The sequence below is a fragment of the Dryas octopetala genome, chromosome 4, assembly GCF_963921425.1.
Source record: "Dryas octopetala chromosome 4, drDryOcto1.1, whole genome shotgun sequence".
Classification (NCBI taxonomy): Eukaryota; Viridiplantae; Streptophyta; class Magnoliopsida; order Rosales; family Rosaceae; genus Dryas; species Dryas octopetala.
In genome coordinates, this window is record NC_141369.1 from 14,891,876 (window position 1) to 14,907,117 (window position 15,242).

The 15,242-nt window shown below is 36.9% G+C and overlaps 2 protein-coding genes across 4 annotated transcripts; one reads left to right on the forward strand and one right to left on the reverse strand.

The window, feature by feature from the left end:
* Positions 1 to 190: 190 nt before the first annotated feature.
* LOC147287178 (CASC3/Barentsz eIF4AIII binding protein) lies at positions 191 to 5,707 on the reverse strand. Of its 2 annotated transcripts, XM_086241481.1 has the most exons (12): positions 4,798 to 5,707; positions 4,058 to 4,160; positions 3,753 to 3,958; positions 2,813 to 3,660; positions 2,599 to 2,713; positions 2,175 to 2,297; positions 1,818 to 1,873; positions 1,648 to 1,693; positions 1,455 to 1,526; positions 1,297 to 1,375; positions 668 to 756; positions 191 to 583 (listed from the first exon to the last, which is right to left on the reverse strand). In XM_086241481.1, the coding sequence occupies exons 1-9, from the start codon at positions 5,319 to 5,321 to the stop codon at positions 1,469 to 1,471; spliced, it is 2,079 nt and encodes a 692-aa protein (XP_086097607.1). In that variant the 5' UTR covers positions 5,322 to 5,707; the 3' UTR covers positions 191 to 583; positions 668 to 756; positions 1,297 to 1,375; positions 1,455 to 1,468. The 2 variants fall into 2 exon arrangements, with proteins under 2 accessions (XP_086097607.1, XP_086097606.1); XM_086241480.1 differs by having other exon boundaries at positions 191 to 756.
* A 6,452-nt stretch (positions 5,708 to 12,159) lies between these two features.
* On the forward strand, positions 12,160 to 14,896 carry LOC147287179 (putative F-box protein At1g49610). 2 transcript variants are annotated; one of them, XM_086241344.1, is made up of 5 exons: positions 12,160 to 12,412; positions 12,522 to 12,586; positions 12,718 to 14,072; positions 14,179 to 14,376; positions 14,495 to 14,896. In XM_086241344.1, the coding sequence occupies exons 3-5, from the start codon at positions 12,855 to 12,857 to the stop codon at positions 14,717 to 14,719; spliced, it is 1,641 nt and encodes a 546-aa protein (XP_086097470.1). In that variant the 5' UTR covers positions 12,160 to 12,412; positions 12,522 to 12,586; positions 12,718 to 12,854; the 3' UTR covers positions 14,720 to 14,896. The 2 variants fall into 2 exon arrangements, with proteins under 2 accessions (XP_086097470.1, XP_086097471.1); XM_086241345.1 differs by having other exon boundaries at positions 12,557 to 12,586.
* The last annotated feature ends 346 nt before the right edge of the window (positions 14,897 to 15,242 follow it).

The following is a 15,242-nucleotide window of genomic DNA, read 5'->3' on the forward strand; positions in this document are numbered from 1 at the left end:
AGATAATACAATGTGACCATAATGGTATAGATATTATTATATTATGTATGATTAATGTATATTTAGGTACAAATTGTCAACAAAACAAGTCATTCAGCCAACTAAATGGGTCAATGTCACATGGAATTGTTACTTTGTTGGAAACTCCCATCAAGCCATATTTTTCCAAAATTCAATTAAAGCAAACATGGAAAATCAAACCTCAGTATAAAAAAAAAAACTCATTATTATAGCACCAGCATTCCAACATATCATTACTTCATTCATCATAGGATCAACAGAAACTCCCGGGTTCAATATCCAAACAGATCCATATTTCTAAACTAAACAAGGAAAATCCAATACAGGAAATATACCCTCAAAGTCAGGAAAACTACCACCAATCTCAGAACAATGTAAATGAAAAATTCAATACACCATCTATAGAAATAAAATAAAAAAAATCTAGAAACTTCACTTAGCAAACTGCTGCTGCAAAATAATCTTTGTACTTTTTCAATTCTCTTCTATATAGTAGTTTATGAGGAAGCCCGTCTACATTTCTCACAAGCTTTTCAATAGAAAAACCAAACCACAAGAAAACCTGAAAACAAAAAACCAAGGAATTATCACAATTGTCAAATGCCAATTTGCAAGACCTAAAAATTTCTCTCATACAATTTCCTACCGAACATTTAAAGAAGGAACTGCCACCCGTCAAGCCGCATATTGATCTTGAATTTGAGTGCAACATGAGCAGGTGTTTGTCATACTTAACTGCAAGAAAAAAAGAGGACAAGGAGGGAAATGGAGAATAAAAGGATAAGCAAACAACCAAAATAATATAAATACATAAGTGAAATACATGCAGCAAAACCTTTAAAACTAAGGATGGAATTTCAGTTTTTGAACTGTCCATGTACAGAATAAAAGGAACGAATGCAACAGTGATTGAATTGTCCGATTCTCCAACATTATGAATACTGGAATCTAATTCTTCTACGCATCTTTCCAAAATATTTACTGGATATTTGTGTTAGCGATTTCTCACCCCTCTTGAATACAACAATGGAAAGGGGAGGTAATCAGTTCTGAAAGCTCACATTTTTTAAACAATTTAAATGAAATGTCATTACTTAAGAAACAAGTTGGGCATAATATATACTTGTGCTCATTTCAGATGCCATAACATTACCCACAAAAATCCAAAATGGTATTTGGGCTGGGAAACCTTTATACTATATGGAATCATCAGTTTGACACATCAAACATTAGATATATAGATAACCAAATTAACAAGAGACCAAGAATGACTACCTAAGAGAGATCTTGGATCACATTGGCCCAAAGTACTCCAGAACATAGGCTGAAGATCACAAAGAGCTTAGACGAAGGCCTGCAGCAAAATATGATCACAACTTAGAACTTTGTGACTCCCAAAATAGCAGAAAACTTAAATTTGGGCAAGATAGAACCTTTATCTGCTTATTCAAACAAGCTCCGTATTATTTTGAAGTACTTCACTAGCAACATTCATCTGTGAATATCTGCAAGTTGAAGAAAATAAATTCAAATATGCATAACACCACTCTAACACAACCCTGTACGATTAGGTGAGATTTTGGCAGGCATAAAATTTGTGCTTGATAACACATCAGGTAAACTTACCTACGAGGCTTGTTTTGCCGCTGCCCATACTCATCACCCACAATCTCTGAATAAAAAAATAAAATAAAATAACCTATGTTACTCTACCACACATACCAATTAATAAAGTATTTAGAGGCCAGCCCAAGGGTAAAAAAATGTGGGCTAACTAAAGGTAAGATAATGTCTACCAGGCCTCTGAGAAGGCTTCCATTCGCTATTGGTTTTATTTGCACCATTTTCTTTGCTGCAAATTAACAGAAAAAAAAAAAAAAAAATCAGAATGGCACACATGAATGTTTCTATAAAAAGATCTTGAATAAGAAAACCCTTTTAACAATTATTTCAACTTGAATAAGAGAAGTTTAATTAAGAAAGATAAATAAAGAAAAGGATGATTTTTGACCAAAGCAAGAAAAAAGGAATAACATCCTCTTAAAAGAGACTAATTTAACAGGCTAAGCTAGACACCACCATATGCAGGTTATGATACAGGAAAGATCATTATCTTAGAATCTTAAATAATCAAAGAGAACCATACTACCAACCTCAAAGAACCCATAGAAGATGTCTGTCCTGAAGGTTGAGCATGATAAGAACCATCAACAGTAATATAGGGTGGACAATATGTAGCCCCTAAAGCTCCTGCAGCACCCGCCAATACAGGCAACCTGAAAGAATTCAAATATATATCACCATAGATCATTTAAAAAATAAAGGAATCACCCCATTAGAAGAGAAAAAGCATTGCATTGAACTCCGCCCTCACAGATGTAGTTCCTATAAGATACATATATACATTGCCCCTCCTCTCAGCAGTGAAATACATAAAGTAGACAAAATAATTCCTACGCCAAAGCAACTACTAACTGAACTTAAAAAAGGAAAAACTTCCGATAACCCACAAGATCTAAAAGAAGATAAAATAAATGAAATAATCTGTGCCAGCATATTAAAAATTACAACCCATACCATGTCATTTCAGAATTTCCTAAACCAAGTTGTGGCTGAGCAACGTATCCAGGGAATGCCATGCCAACAGCAGGAACTCCAATGCCCCCAGGATGCTGGCCCCCAAATTGCATAACTGTACAATCTCCAAGCAGATAACATTCCAAATTATTAAAGCTCAAATTATATTCTATCCAGAGAAATTGATATCTGACAATGTATCCAATAACATTACCAGGCAAAAAGGCTGGAGTAGCAGGAAAGTTTGGATCTCCATGGTTAACACCCATAGTCCCAGTGGGTCCCATAACCTGAGCCCCACCGAAAGTAAGAGTGCCCCTTCCACTAACTTGAGCACTGCCTTTTCCCTTTCCAATCAGCACACCTTTAGATTTACTTGAATCTGAAAGTGATTCAACTTCTCCAGATTCAAAGGAATTTGATGAAAGAGTTCTTTTGGGTGGAGAGGAAGCTTGAGATCCACTTCCAGGACGCTGTCCCAACTGCTGGGGAGGAGCTTGTAAAGCCATTTGAGGTCTATTTTGAACAGGATTACGCTGAACAGTATGGGGATGCGTTGATGGAGAAGCTCGTGTGATTTGGTTCTGAGACACAGCAGGTTGATAACTCATCTGTCCTGGGATAACACCCCTTCCCTGAACCCTGGACCGAGGAGCTTGAGTAGTATTGACCAATGAGGACCCAGAAGATGACATTTGCAAGTTCGTCAAAGTCTTCCCAGCAGCTGGATTGGAGTCATCAATATAAAGCTTGTCCAAACCAACAGGTTCAGCTATATTCTTCCCTCGCATCAATGCATTGCCATGTGGGACATGAAAACTCTCCTCCACTACAGATGGGCGAGGATTCCTCTTAGCACTCCCAGCCTGTACGTCCCTTTTTTGAGACAGTGTTATGTCTTTACTGGAAGAGCCTGATGGGTAAAAAGGAGGAGAAGCCGAATTCAAGCTTGATGCAAAGACATTTTTCCTAGCAGGAACAGGGTCAGATTCTGCATTTGATGTGGGAGCAAAATTTCTCTCTGAATTCATTTGCAAAGTTTTCTCGACAAGCTTTCCAGACCTGAAATTAAAACCAGCATGACAGCTATTTAGAAACAAATCATGAATTGAACAAAAAGATTGATTAGTGCCATAATAAAAGGCTATACTCACTGTTTGTTTTGTGTTGAGGATGTCTGTCTGTTATTTCTAAAAGCAGGTTCATACCTTCTGGGCCCTCTCCCTCTCACACCCTTGGGTACCTGTCTCGGATTATTATTTTCAAATTCTTTGGACCTGTTTCCTCTAACATACCCACGATCAATACCTCCTCGGTTTCTTCCACGACCTAGATAATGACCCTTTGAAGGTTTCCTTCCCTGAATTTTATAAGGTGTACATTAGAAAGTCAGGTGAGAGATGGAAAAATATATTTAGAACAGAATATCATGAGGAATGCCCATATATACAACCATTACCTCTTCGTAGTGCCTTTCCTGCAAAGTTATCTCCTCAAACTTGTCATGCCCCCATTTCCTGTCATCTTTGGACTCCCACAACTTCCTTCCACCATGTGTTCGCCTAACTCATTTATACCCCAAAAAAAAAATCAAAAACTTATTCATGCATAGTAAAAGAAAGAATAGACCAAGAAATTATTCATAATAATTGACAAATTTCACTAACTCGCAACATAGAGAGAAACTTATCCTTATAAAAGAATGGCATTATATCTTATTGAAATCATTTTTCAATCAAATATTTGCACGGAAAAACATATCCTCAATCATAAATAACCAGCCCAACAAGACCAGGAAAGAAACTGTAATGCCCACATCTATACAAGAAAGTAGCACACTAGCACAGATGAAGCTTAAGGACACCTGAACCAAATAAAAATTCTGACAATCCCATACCACAGTCTATAATAAGAAGAAGAAAAAAACTACGGTCATAGAAGTCAAAAACCACAAAGTATTTGTGCATAACCATCACTTTGGCCCCTCCGATACTATGCCTCCACTCAAACAACTTTAATACGTACAAAACAACGAAATGGGTAAGCTGAGTAAATAAAAAACAGGAATGATGCCTATGGAGAACAGTGATTGGTGAAAAAACACTATCACAAGTTGACTTCCATTTGTATAAATCCCATCTACCAAACTACACCTACATTCCATGGACTGCAAATGCAATAACAAAACATAAACCATACCTGTGGCGACCACCGGCATTTTCCCTGAAGCGGTCATCATGCATATAAAAAGCCCCAGCAGTGGGCACTGCAAAGGGCTCATTCTCCTTCTTCTCCTCATCTTCTGCAGCTTGATTCCCCGCATGCTCATCCATGGACTCTTCCACAGACCTCCTCCCATCACCGTCCGATTCTTTCACTTCCAAAACCTCAATCCTGCCACCGGTCTCACCTTCGCGGTCTCTCTCCAAATAACCTTCCCCATCCACTTCTTCCTCAACCTCTTTTTCTTCATCAATCGCTTCTTCTTCTTCGTCTTCAACGCCCAATTCTTCGTCATCATCATCATACTCCGCGGCCCCACCTTGATCGTCCGATTCATCAGAGTGAATTGGAGCTCTCCGATCCACCCTCGGCTTTTCCCTCACCTCTTCTTCACCTTCCTCATCATCGCTAGCGGCCGCCCGCCTCCGCATCGCCAATGATCGCTTCGCTTCCTCTGGATCACTCTCATAATCCACATCTTCCTCACCCGCCGAAGCCATCAATTCAACTCCAAAACAACAAAAACCCTAAATCCCCAAGCTTCAACAATCCAATAAAATCTCAAGAAAAGCCTAAAAATCCAAACGTTCCTTCCTAGAGAAACAAAAACCAGCAGTCACGCAAAACCCCACTCAATCAAAACCCAAACTTTCTGAAAAGCCAAACACGAATTCAACCAAATCAGGAAAGAAACCAAAATTTCGCGAGAATCAAACGCCAAATATGTACATTTAGACAAAATCGAAACCCTAGAGGGTCAAATTTGGCATGAACTAGGGGACTGAATTTGGGATTGGGATCTTACTCGTGAAACCCTAGAGAGGGCGAGAGAGAGACATAGAGAGATTTTGGGGCTTTTGGATGAAGATGCCGTCATAAATTGAAAGAGAAAGACTTGGGGAGGAGTTAAATATAATTACGGAAATATCTGAGACGATGAAGAAATTGTAAAGGGGTAATTTGGGAAATTCAAGAGTGGGGAGAGCTTTGATGAGAGGTTGGGGGAGTGGTCAGGGGTTTGAGACGTCAGACGTGAGAGAAGTCCAGTAGTACAATACTATCCTTCAGTTTAGTTAGATTCTGACACGTCATATGCTTACCATTCGGTCACATTTGGATTGGCTTACGTTTGCTAGGTGATCTCCACCAATCAACTTCTGCCTGGAAGATTAGCCCACATCAGCCAACTGACCATTAAAACAGTGACCAAAGTTGGTGTTCTGTTTTTTTTTTTGGTTAAAAAAGTTGGTGTTCTTTAGCTTCTTATGCAAGTTTCATGTTCAATTACATTTTTTGAAGACACCACAGCACCAAAACAATAGAACGTGCCCAAACCAACGAAGGATGCTCTCATCAAGAAAAGGAGAGTCCGCAAGCTTTGTTACTCAAGAAATCTGTCATCATGGAGGACTCAGAATTAGAGAAAAGCAATTTCTTCGAGAAGATTGTTCGGTTGTCAGAATTATTATATATGCAAGTTTGTGTCTTTTGTAATATGGGAAATTTGTTGAATTTTTTAGGTTTCTTGTCCTCCCCCATACTTTTTGCACAAATTGAAGAGTAAGGAAGTGATTCTTCTAATGGGATGATAATGCATTGTCAAAGCACAAAAGGAAGGTTTTAACTGGTTGTGCGAAGAATACCACAGATGTCAAAATTGAGAAGAGAAAATCTAGGCAGAGAATTTTATGGTGCTTACTAGTTATGTTATGGATTTTCTCAGTTTTATGTTTTTTATGTTTGTGACAAGCATCAAGCTATCCAATGGGGTTATGTATGGGGTAGGACAATAAAAATGGCATTGATTTATGCGGAGATGGTTTTTTTGTCCCACAAAACCGAATCTAATTGAGTACTAATCGAACCGCACCGATCGGTTTTAGTCGTGCACCGCGCCAAGCCGCCCCTTGTTGGCGTCGAAAATTGTTTGCATACTATCCCTCTCGAACCACCAAAATGCCCCAACCAACCAACCCACACCGCCCATCGAACCCAATCGCAACCGAGAAGTCGGTAATCGACTGGGTTCAGTTCGAAATCAGTCCACCTGCGCAGCATCTCTCCACCCCTATTTCGGGTCGATTACCGACCAATCAGTTCAGTAACAGATCAATTCCACCCCTAGATTTATGGTAATTGTGATATGAAGAAAATGAAATTGAACCAAGGCAATTGGCACATGAAAGGTAAAAAATGTCCTTCATTTTAGATTCGGCATAATGTGACAGTAGGTGCCACATTCATTGTCACATTTCATAAATTTGGGTGGTTAATTGTCAATTTTTTTTGTGGTAAAATTGCACAAACCTAATAGTTGGGGTGGTGCTAGTAAGAAAAAGCCTTAATTTTATGGTAGTATTTTATTTGAATAATGCTATACTTACCACATTTTTATACCATATTTTTATATAATCTGATGTGTCATTATTTTATTGGACAAAGTTTTTATTTTTATTTTTTAGTATCCAATGTATGAATGCCATGTAAGTTGCCACATAAGGTGGTATGAAAATGTGGTATATGTAGCACTATTGATTTTATTTATTCAATTATAAACTTATTCTTTGATAAAAAAAACTATAAATTTATTTTAAATCTTACTTATTTTCTACAAGAGTATTGTGTGATCACAAATTTGTATTCCAAATAAAGGATCCTAAATGATGTGTTAGTGTTTTATTGATTCATATATGGCCCACTGTAAGGTTCATTTATTTCACAACAACTAGAAGACTAACCTATGTAATGACATATCATTGGGGATACAAATTTGAATACCAAGTATTATCATTCTTGCAAATAAGTCATGGATTAAATTTACACATAGTGAATACTGACTAGTATTATTGTTCAAAAATTGTTTTTGAACAGATTTTAATAATTATATTAAAGACAAGTTTAACACTTATAAATTGACTTAAAAACCATAAATATTAAATGATAAAGTACTCTTTTCAGAAATAAAATGTAAATGTAAAAAAAAAAAAAAACTGGAAAAAAAAAAAAGAGAGGGACCAAAAGAGAAAGAAATAAAATAGTTGGGTGAACTTGTGAAGTGTTTAATATAGGTAAGGCCCAAGGATATCATAGTTTAGTTTCTTGGGTTTTGAGCCTAGCTTGATCCCTCATTTGTGATTTGTACAAAGAAAATAAAAAGTCAAATATAGGTATAATGTATTTACCACACAGTTCTCCACTTAACTTTTTCTTTTTGGCAAAAAAAAAAATAAAATAAAATTTTGAGTTGGATATTTGATATGGTATTAAAGTTACCAAATGAATATTGCCTAAGAGTGATCATTTATAGAATTTTCAATAACTGACCAAAAAAAAAAAAATTACATGTCATGTGTACGATCATGTAAAACAAGCTTTACGTACTAGTCCAATATGGGTTTATAAGTGTCATAATATAGGTATATACTTCCATGGACGTAGCTACATTAACGCCTAACGAGGCCATGACTCCAAATTTTTAAATGTATTTAGTATTTTAATAAATGTTTAAATGTATGTAGTATTTTAATAAATTTGTAAAAACTATATAAATTTACCAATTAAAAAAGTATTTGATAAATTAAAAGAAATGGAAGATGTTATTTGTCCTAGGTAAGAAGATTCACTTTTACTATGTTCGTAACGTTTCCTCTCAACTTTTTTTCCCCAACTTACACTATAACAAAAAGGGATATCGCCAACATTCATATATTAGATTATATGATGTTAGGTAATTGGGAAACAAAAGTTTAGAACAAACAACATTTTCTCAAGAAAATTGTTGCCTTTTTAATTATTATTTTTGTACTGTAATTATGAGTTGGTAATAAAAATTTGTGATTTTGTACTTTTCCCTTGGTTTTTTTTTTTTTTGGTCATGGCCCTTAGTTTTAGTTTCCTTTTATGTTTTTGCAACGCATCTAAGGCAGTTCTTAAGATAGGGGTTGTCTACTGTCCCCAATCAGGGGCAGCCCCTTTGAGATTAAAGGCAGGTCCATGGTGTACTTGTCATAAAATTTTCAAATATTGTTTTAATCGTAAATTTGTCCATTTTAAAAGAGGATGAAATTTCAATAAAAATTCATTTCAAAAGGGAATTAATTAACCAGTATTTTGGCGACTAACAAAAAGGCTAGTCATCATATAATTGCCTCTTTCATTAAAACCCAACATAGAATTGTTTTTTTATTTTGATGATGATCACATCTATTTGGCCTAGTACAAAATACAAATGGTAGCTAGTCAAGGACTAGTAATTTTTGATGCACAACTTGGAGCAGCTCATCACACAGCCTTGTATTTTCTCTGGATCTGCAATACAAAGAAGCCATTTGTAAGTATACATGTGATAAAAATTCTGGGATTTATTAGTAATTGGAAGCTCAATTATAATCAAGAAAAAAACATGAAAAGTTAGTAAATTTTGAGAGAATTATTATATATATATATATACCAGAGCCCACATTTGCACACATGAATTTTGAACAGCTATAAGTGCAGTTGCAGAGATTATCTGGGATGGACTTGGAGTGCTTGCATTTGCCTAAACAGAGGGAGGCACACCACAGGGGCTTAGTCACATGGCACTGTGAATAGCATTTCCCAAGGCAATCTTTCACAGCTGGCTCTGTGCCTTCATGCCCTTCAACTGCTGCAAGCATCAAAACCACCAGTACTACTGCACCCATTGCCACAAGTCTCCTCATACCCATTTTCTCCATTAGCCTCTTTTTTTTTTTTCTCTCTCTCTCTCTCTGTGTATCAAAGGCTGAGAGAAAGTCTGGAATTTATAACACAAATGCTTGCACATGAAATTCATGAGTGATTCTTAATTTCTTGCCCAAAAAATTTATTCATTCTGTTTCTGCATTTAGTGTTGTATATGATGTTCTTTGTTTTGGCCTACTGCATGCCAATTACCATCCAATTTCATTAATATATGGTTTTCTTGTCATTAATTTGTGGATAATGTTTTTGGCATAGGACAAGCAATCACCCAGCCCCTCCATTATTAATGCTCTTCTCATTGTCCAAAACTGTACATGTTTTGGGCATGCAAAACATCTGTCTACTTTCAATAGCATGTAAAACATCTGTCTGTGCGCATCTCACAAAACGAGAGCATGCACTAGAAACAACTTAAAAATATTCCTGGAAAATTATGTCTGAATTCACATAATTTGGTTATAATTAATGTAAGATTTCATTAAGCTTGTTAGGATTTTCTTATTATGAACATATCTGAATTTACTTCTTCATAGTCACATATAATGAACACATATTACTGGATTCTTCTCAAAATTTTCCCATATTTACAAAGCACTAAATTAATGACAGAGAGAAATGAGAACCACATACCATGCTGGCACTCTTTCACTTTCAGTGCCATAGATCGAAGGAAATTCCTTGCTGATTAATTACTCCATATTTGTGAAAGATCGACCATCAAATATGTACATATGTAATGTGACCCCAATTATATGACCTATATATATATATATATATCATTCCCAAGAGTGACTGCATGTTGTTTAACCAAAGTAAGAAATTAATCAAACACAAAGAGGCAGAAAAGAAGGCAGTTGTGGTTGATATGTTGTTGGTATTGTAACTTGGGCAAGCATATGCATGCAGCTTTGATGAGTGCTATACAGAGTGTTACTTTGTAAGTAAAATAAGTGAATAAAATATTAAAATTAAGTGGATGGGATCTAGGTCCTATACACTTCTCCAACATGTCCAGGACATTAATTAAATAATTTGTGCTCTACACTTCTATATATATATGAAATAATATTTGTTAAACAAAAGTGATGAAGAGAGTTTCTACCATCTTGGATTAATATACAAGGAATCCTACCTTAATGCACAAGAAAGAAATAATAATCTAGGATTATTAGAATTTAGAATGAATCCTTATTGGATTTTACTTGTCTATCAATACCTTCTTCCTCCTTAAACCCCTTTGTTGGTCTTTTGTCTTTTCTCCAAGAAGACTCTCTTAGCTAGACTCTTAACTTCCTGCTTCAAATTAAAGTGTGAACAATTAATATGACCATGCTTAAGCTCAATGCTGCTCTGAGATATCTCCACCACTATCAACCATTCCCAATCCTTCTTCTTCTTCTTCTTCTTCCCTAACCATTATGCACCTTCATCGAGCTTCCTCTCTCTGCATGGCACCACCAGCTTCCACGCCGAGAATCTGCTGTCTCGCGCCACCTCCAGGAAATCAAAAAATGCCGTTATCGTGCCACGCCAAACTCATTTTCCTCTAGCTAGTTCGCATTCCAGTCCCGCTGGGATCATCATCCCCGGCTTGGCCCCCAAACAACTTCGCCGAGTCCTCCTGCTTGAGCTTCCACTGTCGCTGCCAAAAACAGCTCGCAAAACCCAGAGAAGATCACCAACTCGATCGCACCCGACTTGACTCGCGCCACCCCGAATTTTTTCTGCCACCAGCCAACCTCGCTGCGACAGGCCACCTCAGAGAAGTCCCTGCGCCAACAAGCTCGCAGACAAGAGCCCAGCTGCATGAGCCTAGAACCAGGCCCACGCCAAGCTCCACTCACCAGCAAACCAGCTCCACCTACGTCGGAGCTTTCTCCATTGCCTAGCCCGAGCGCCAGAGTCCTTCCGCATGAACTACCATGGTCGCTGCACCTTACATATTTACTGGGCAAGGGGGCGGGGCTGGGAATGTGTTGGGTGGGGATGAAGGTTGTCGGGCAAGGCTTGGGGCTGAGAAAGGGTTTTGGGTTTTGGTTTTTTTTTTTATTTGTTTGTTTTTGTTTTAATTTTATTTTATAATTGTTTATAAGGAAATTACATATTTGCCATTCAAACTAAAAGCATTCATCCAAAATAGACGGAATGGGTCAAAATTGAACAAATTAGATAATAAATTAACTAAAATAAAACTTAAAAAAGAACATGATCAAAACTAAACTAGGTATGCAATTTCCTCTAATCCAAGTAAAGGTGTCAAACGGGCCGGACCGATCCATTTAAGTTGAGCCTATCGTGCTTTTGTGCCGTGTTCGAGCTGTCCCATATAGCTAAGATCTAAGCCCGACACGACCCACGGGTCATTCATGCTCATGCCATGCCTTAAATGGGCCGGCTTATAAATTTTTTTTATTTTTATTTTTTAGGATAATAAAACTAATCTTATGATATTTTTTCTTATTTATAATTAAATATTAATATTATTTTTCATAAAAATTGAATATTTTTGTTAACTTTTTTTTTAAAAATAAAAAAATTAAAATTAAAATAATCATGCCTAATTCGGCCCATTTCGTGGCTTGTGCTTGTGCCGTGCTTGGCCGTGTCGTGCTCGTGCTTGTGTCGTGCTCATGCCCGTCCCAACTGTTTGACACCTCTAAATCCAAGTAATTCCTTTTTTTCAGATGCGCCTCCTTCATATCTCTCTCACGACCTCCCTCCCCCTCACTTTCTCTCAGTTTCTCCAACGATCGCCTCCTACCCACTCTTTCAGCTCCCCCTCCGTCGTCTACCTCCGCCTCTCCTGATTTTCCTCTTCCCCCTCGACCTAAAAACCCTTAGATCGCAATTCCCAATCGCAAAAAAGGTAATTTTGTTTTTTCAGATTTTGTAAATTTTCGATTCATGCCTGCATGTTGGATTTCCGCTGGGTTTTGTTTTTTTGGTCTGAAAAAGTTGATTTTTTCAAGTTTCAGGCTAATTCCTTCTCTGCTTTCTCTACTGTTCTCAGCTCTCTCTACTGCTGTCTGCTTTCGTTTAGGTATACGAGCTTCCTCTAATCTCTCTTTTTACAAGTGTTTTGTGTTTTATAAGTGTTTGGCTAATTTAGAGGTTAATTGATTTCTGTTATTCCTCTCTTTCAATTTTATAATTGTTTGGGTTGATTTGTAGGTTAATTGATTTTAGAGTTGGCTTATTCCTCTCTTAGTCTTACTATATTCAGTGGCTGATGGATGAATAGCTAACAAATAAAATTAGTGACCATAGCCAAGATTTCTTTTGAATATTCATCATCATCAATACCAAACATGGCCATCGTGATCAACGATATGGATCGAATATCGCGGTTGCCGGAACCCATGATGCAGCAAATCCTGTTTCGCTTGCCTGGGGAAGATGCAGTCCGTATGAGCTTCGTGTCCAGGACATGGCAAAGTCTATGGAACTTGCTACCTGTCTCTGATTTTGATTTTGATATTGATCCAATTGGTGGGTATCGCAAAAGGAAAAGGTCAGAATCAAAGGACGATGTAACTTGGGTTGATACGGACTTGAAAATACTCCAGCAACACAATGATCAAAAAAGGATAATTAACTTTACGCTGAGTGGGGAAATTGGCAAGAAAAAGCACTTAGCTTCTCATCATGTGGATCGTTGGGTAAAGTTGGTCACCAAAAATTATGTCAGAGTGCTACGACTCAACCTATTCAACTTTGAAAGACCAATTCCAATTAGGTACAGATTTCCTCCTCCTAGAACTAATTTGGATCTTGGGTCATTAGTTGTATTGAGGTTGAGCCATTGTGTTTTGAAGAAAGCCTTAATTCAAGAGGGCACTAGGTTTAGCTGCCTAAAAGAACTCTCTTTGTTTTTAGTTGATTTGAATGGATTAGCCAGAAAGCTCCTTTCTAGATGCCCTTCTGTGGAGACTTTGGAATTCAGTTACTGTAACAATTTAAAACATCTTCAACTTTGTGAGTCTCCAAAGCTGAAGAAGGTTAAGCTTGATCATTGTCCTGAAGATTTTAGCTACAAGATTGAAGCATCCAATCTTCAGATTCTTCATTATTTTGGGACATCCCACCCTTTGGACCTTGAAGCAGTCAACTGCAGTAACTTAAAGGAGTTGATAATATGCACTAGTAGCATTACCAACCAATATGCTCAATCTTTTCAGAAACTTACTTTGAAATTTCCCTTTCTGGAGGAGTTGAGAATTTCTGTCAATAAAGATATTGAGGAGATGAAAATTTCCAGTCATCAACTCAAGATATTTAAATTAATATCACCTTCTGTCAGCTATTTGGACTTAGATACTCCAAATCTTCTCAATTACTCATACCATGGTGAGAAAATCCCTGCCTCGTTTTTATTGAACTCTGTGAAGTTAGAAGATGTGAGTATTGACCTAAATTTACATAATATGACTCTTGACATTTCATGGTTTCTTAAATTGCGACAACATCTTGGGAAGTTCATGTCACCTGAAAGATTGGTTTTACGACTATCTAGTCCTTCTTCAGAAGTAAGTGCACAAATACAGTTCATGAATTGATTCTTTTTTGCCTTTTATATATGTTCATGTAATTTTATTTTTCACATTAATAACCTTATTCTTGTTTATTATGTAGATCAAATTTTCTCCAGAAGAATTAAGAGAAGAAGAAATGCCTCCACTACCATCAAAGGTTAAGGTTTTGTTGGTAGGATATATTTCATCATCACTACATGATACATTTTTTATTGATGCCTTCCTTCGGAGTTATCACCCAATCACACTATCTGTTGAGCCAAAGTTCAATGAACCTAACAGATCAGAGCTGATAAAGGTATTTTATGAATTATGCCGTATCTTGGACAATAGCTATTTAATTTTATTTGGACATTTTAATTGATTCATACCGTGCAGTCCATGCTTATTTTATTGATGACTTTTGTTCATTTCAGGCGATACATGAGAAGTTACTGTGTAAGAAAGAAAACCCCCTCAGTTTTGGAGAAAGCCACATCAAATGTTGGCGGCATTGCGTAAACTCCATTAAGATCATAAGATATTTTGGTTTTAAAGACGGACAATTGGGACTTGATGACAAAGATTTATCCATGTCATTGTCTGATCTCGATGAAGTTTCGTCTATTGATTTTGAGCTACAATGGGTGTTGGAGAATTAGGCTTATTGTATTAGCAGGAGCTAGACATGAATTTGTGCGCAGATTATCGTTGTAATATCTTCATCAGTATTATACTTTCAGTGGCTTTTCTGGTTTGTCTTTATTATGCACAAGATGGATCCCATCAATAAACAAGTTAACGTAATTGAATTGCAGTGGCAACACTTTTCTTTTTCTTTTTCTTTGCTTCCTGTGTACGTTCTCAATAATACAATTTATATAGCAAGTCTCAAAACCTCATACAAGAAAATCTCTAGGCTTGCTTGGGCGGACTAGTTGCTGTACTTGTGCATGCGTAACTCGGTCTCTTTCAAGGTTTGAATGTTCCTCCCCCAACATGACATTAATTGCATCATCTGGCTTGACATGTTACACAAGCTTTGATGTGCTTAGTGATGAAGGAATTTATCCTTTTCAATGAAAGAGGAAGTTCATTATCATGCATTAAATGGCATAGCTAATACATTATCATGCATCAAAATTACTCTGTTTATTTTAAACTAGCTTGATCTCATTATGTGTT

Excerpts from the sequence above, each read along its gene's own strand:
- LOC147287179 (XM_086241344.1), top strand. The coding sequence starts at position 12,855 with ATGGCCATCGTGATCAACGATATGGATCGAATATCGCGGTTGCCGGAA. Across the intron at positions 14,073-14,178 it reads TATCTAGTCCTTCTTCAGAA|ATCAAATTTTCTCCAGAAGA; the intron begins GTAAGTGCACAA and ends TTTATTATGTAG. Across the intron at positions 14,377-14,494 it reads ACAGATCAGAGCTGATAAAG|GCGATACATGAGAAGTTACT; the intron begins GTATTTTATGAA and ends TGTTCATTTCAG.
- LOC147287178 (XM_086241481.1), bottom strand. The coding sequence starts at position 5,321 with ATGGCTTCGGCGGGTGAGGAAGATGTGGATTATGAGAGTGATCCAGAG. Across the intron at positions 2,298-2,598 it reads GGAAATTCTGAAATGACATG|GTTGCCTGTATTGGCGGGTG; the intron begins GTATGGGTTGTA and ends GAATTCTTTCAG. Across the intron at positions 1,527-1,647 it reads CGGCAAAACAAGCCTCGTAG|ATATTCACAGATGAATGTTG; the intron begins GTAAGTTTACCT and ends TTCAACTTGCAG.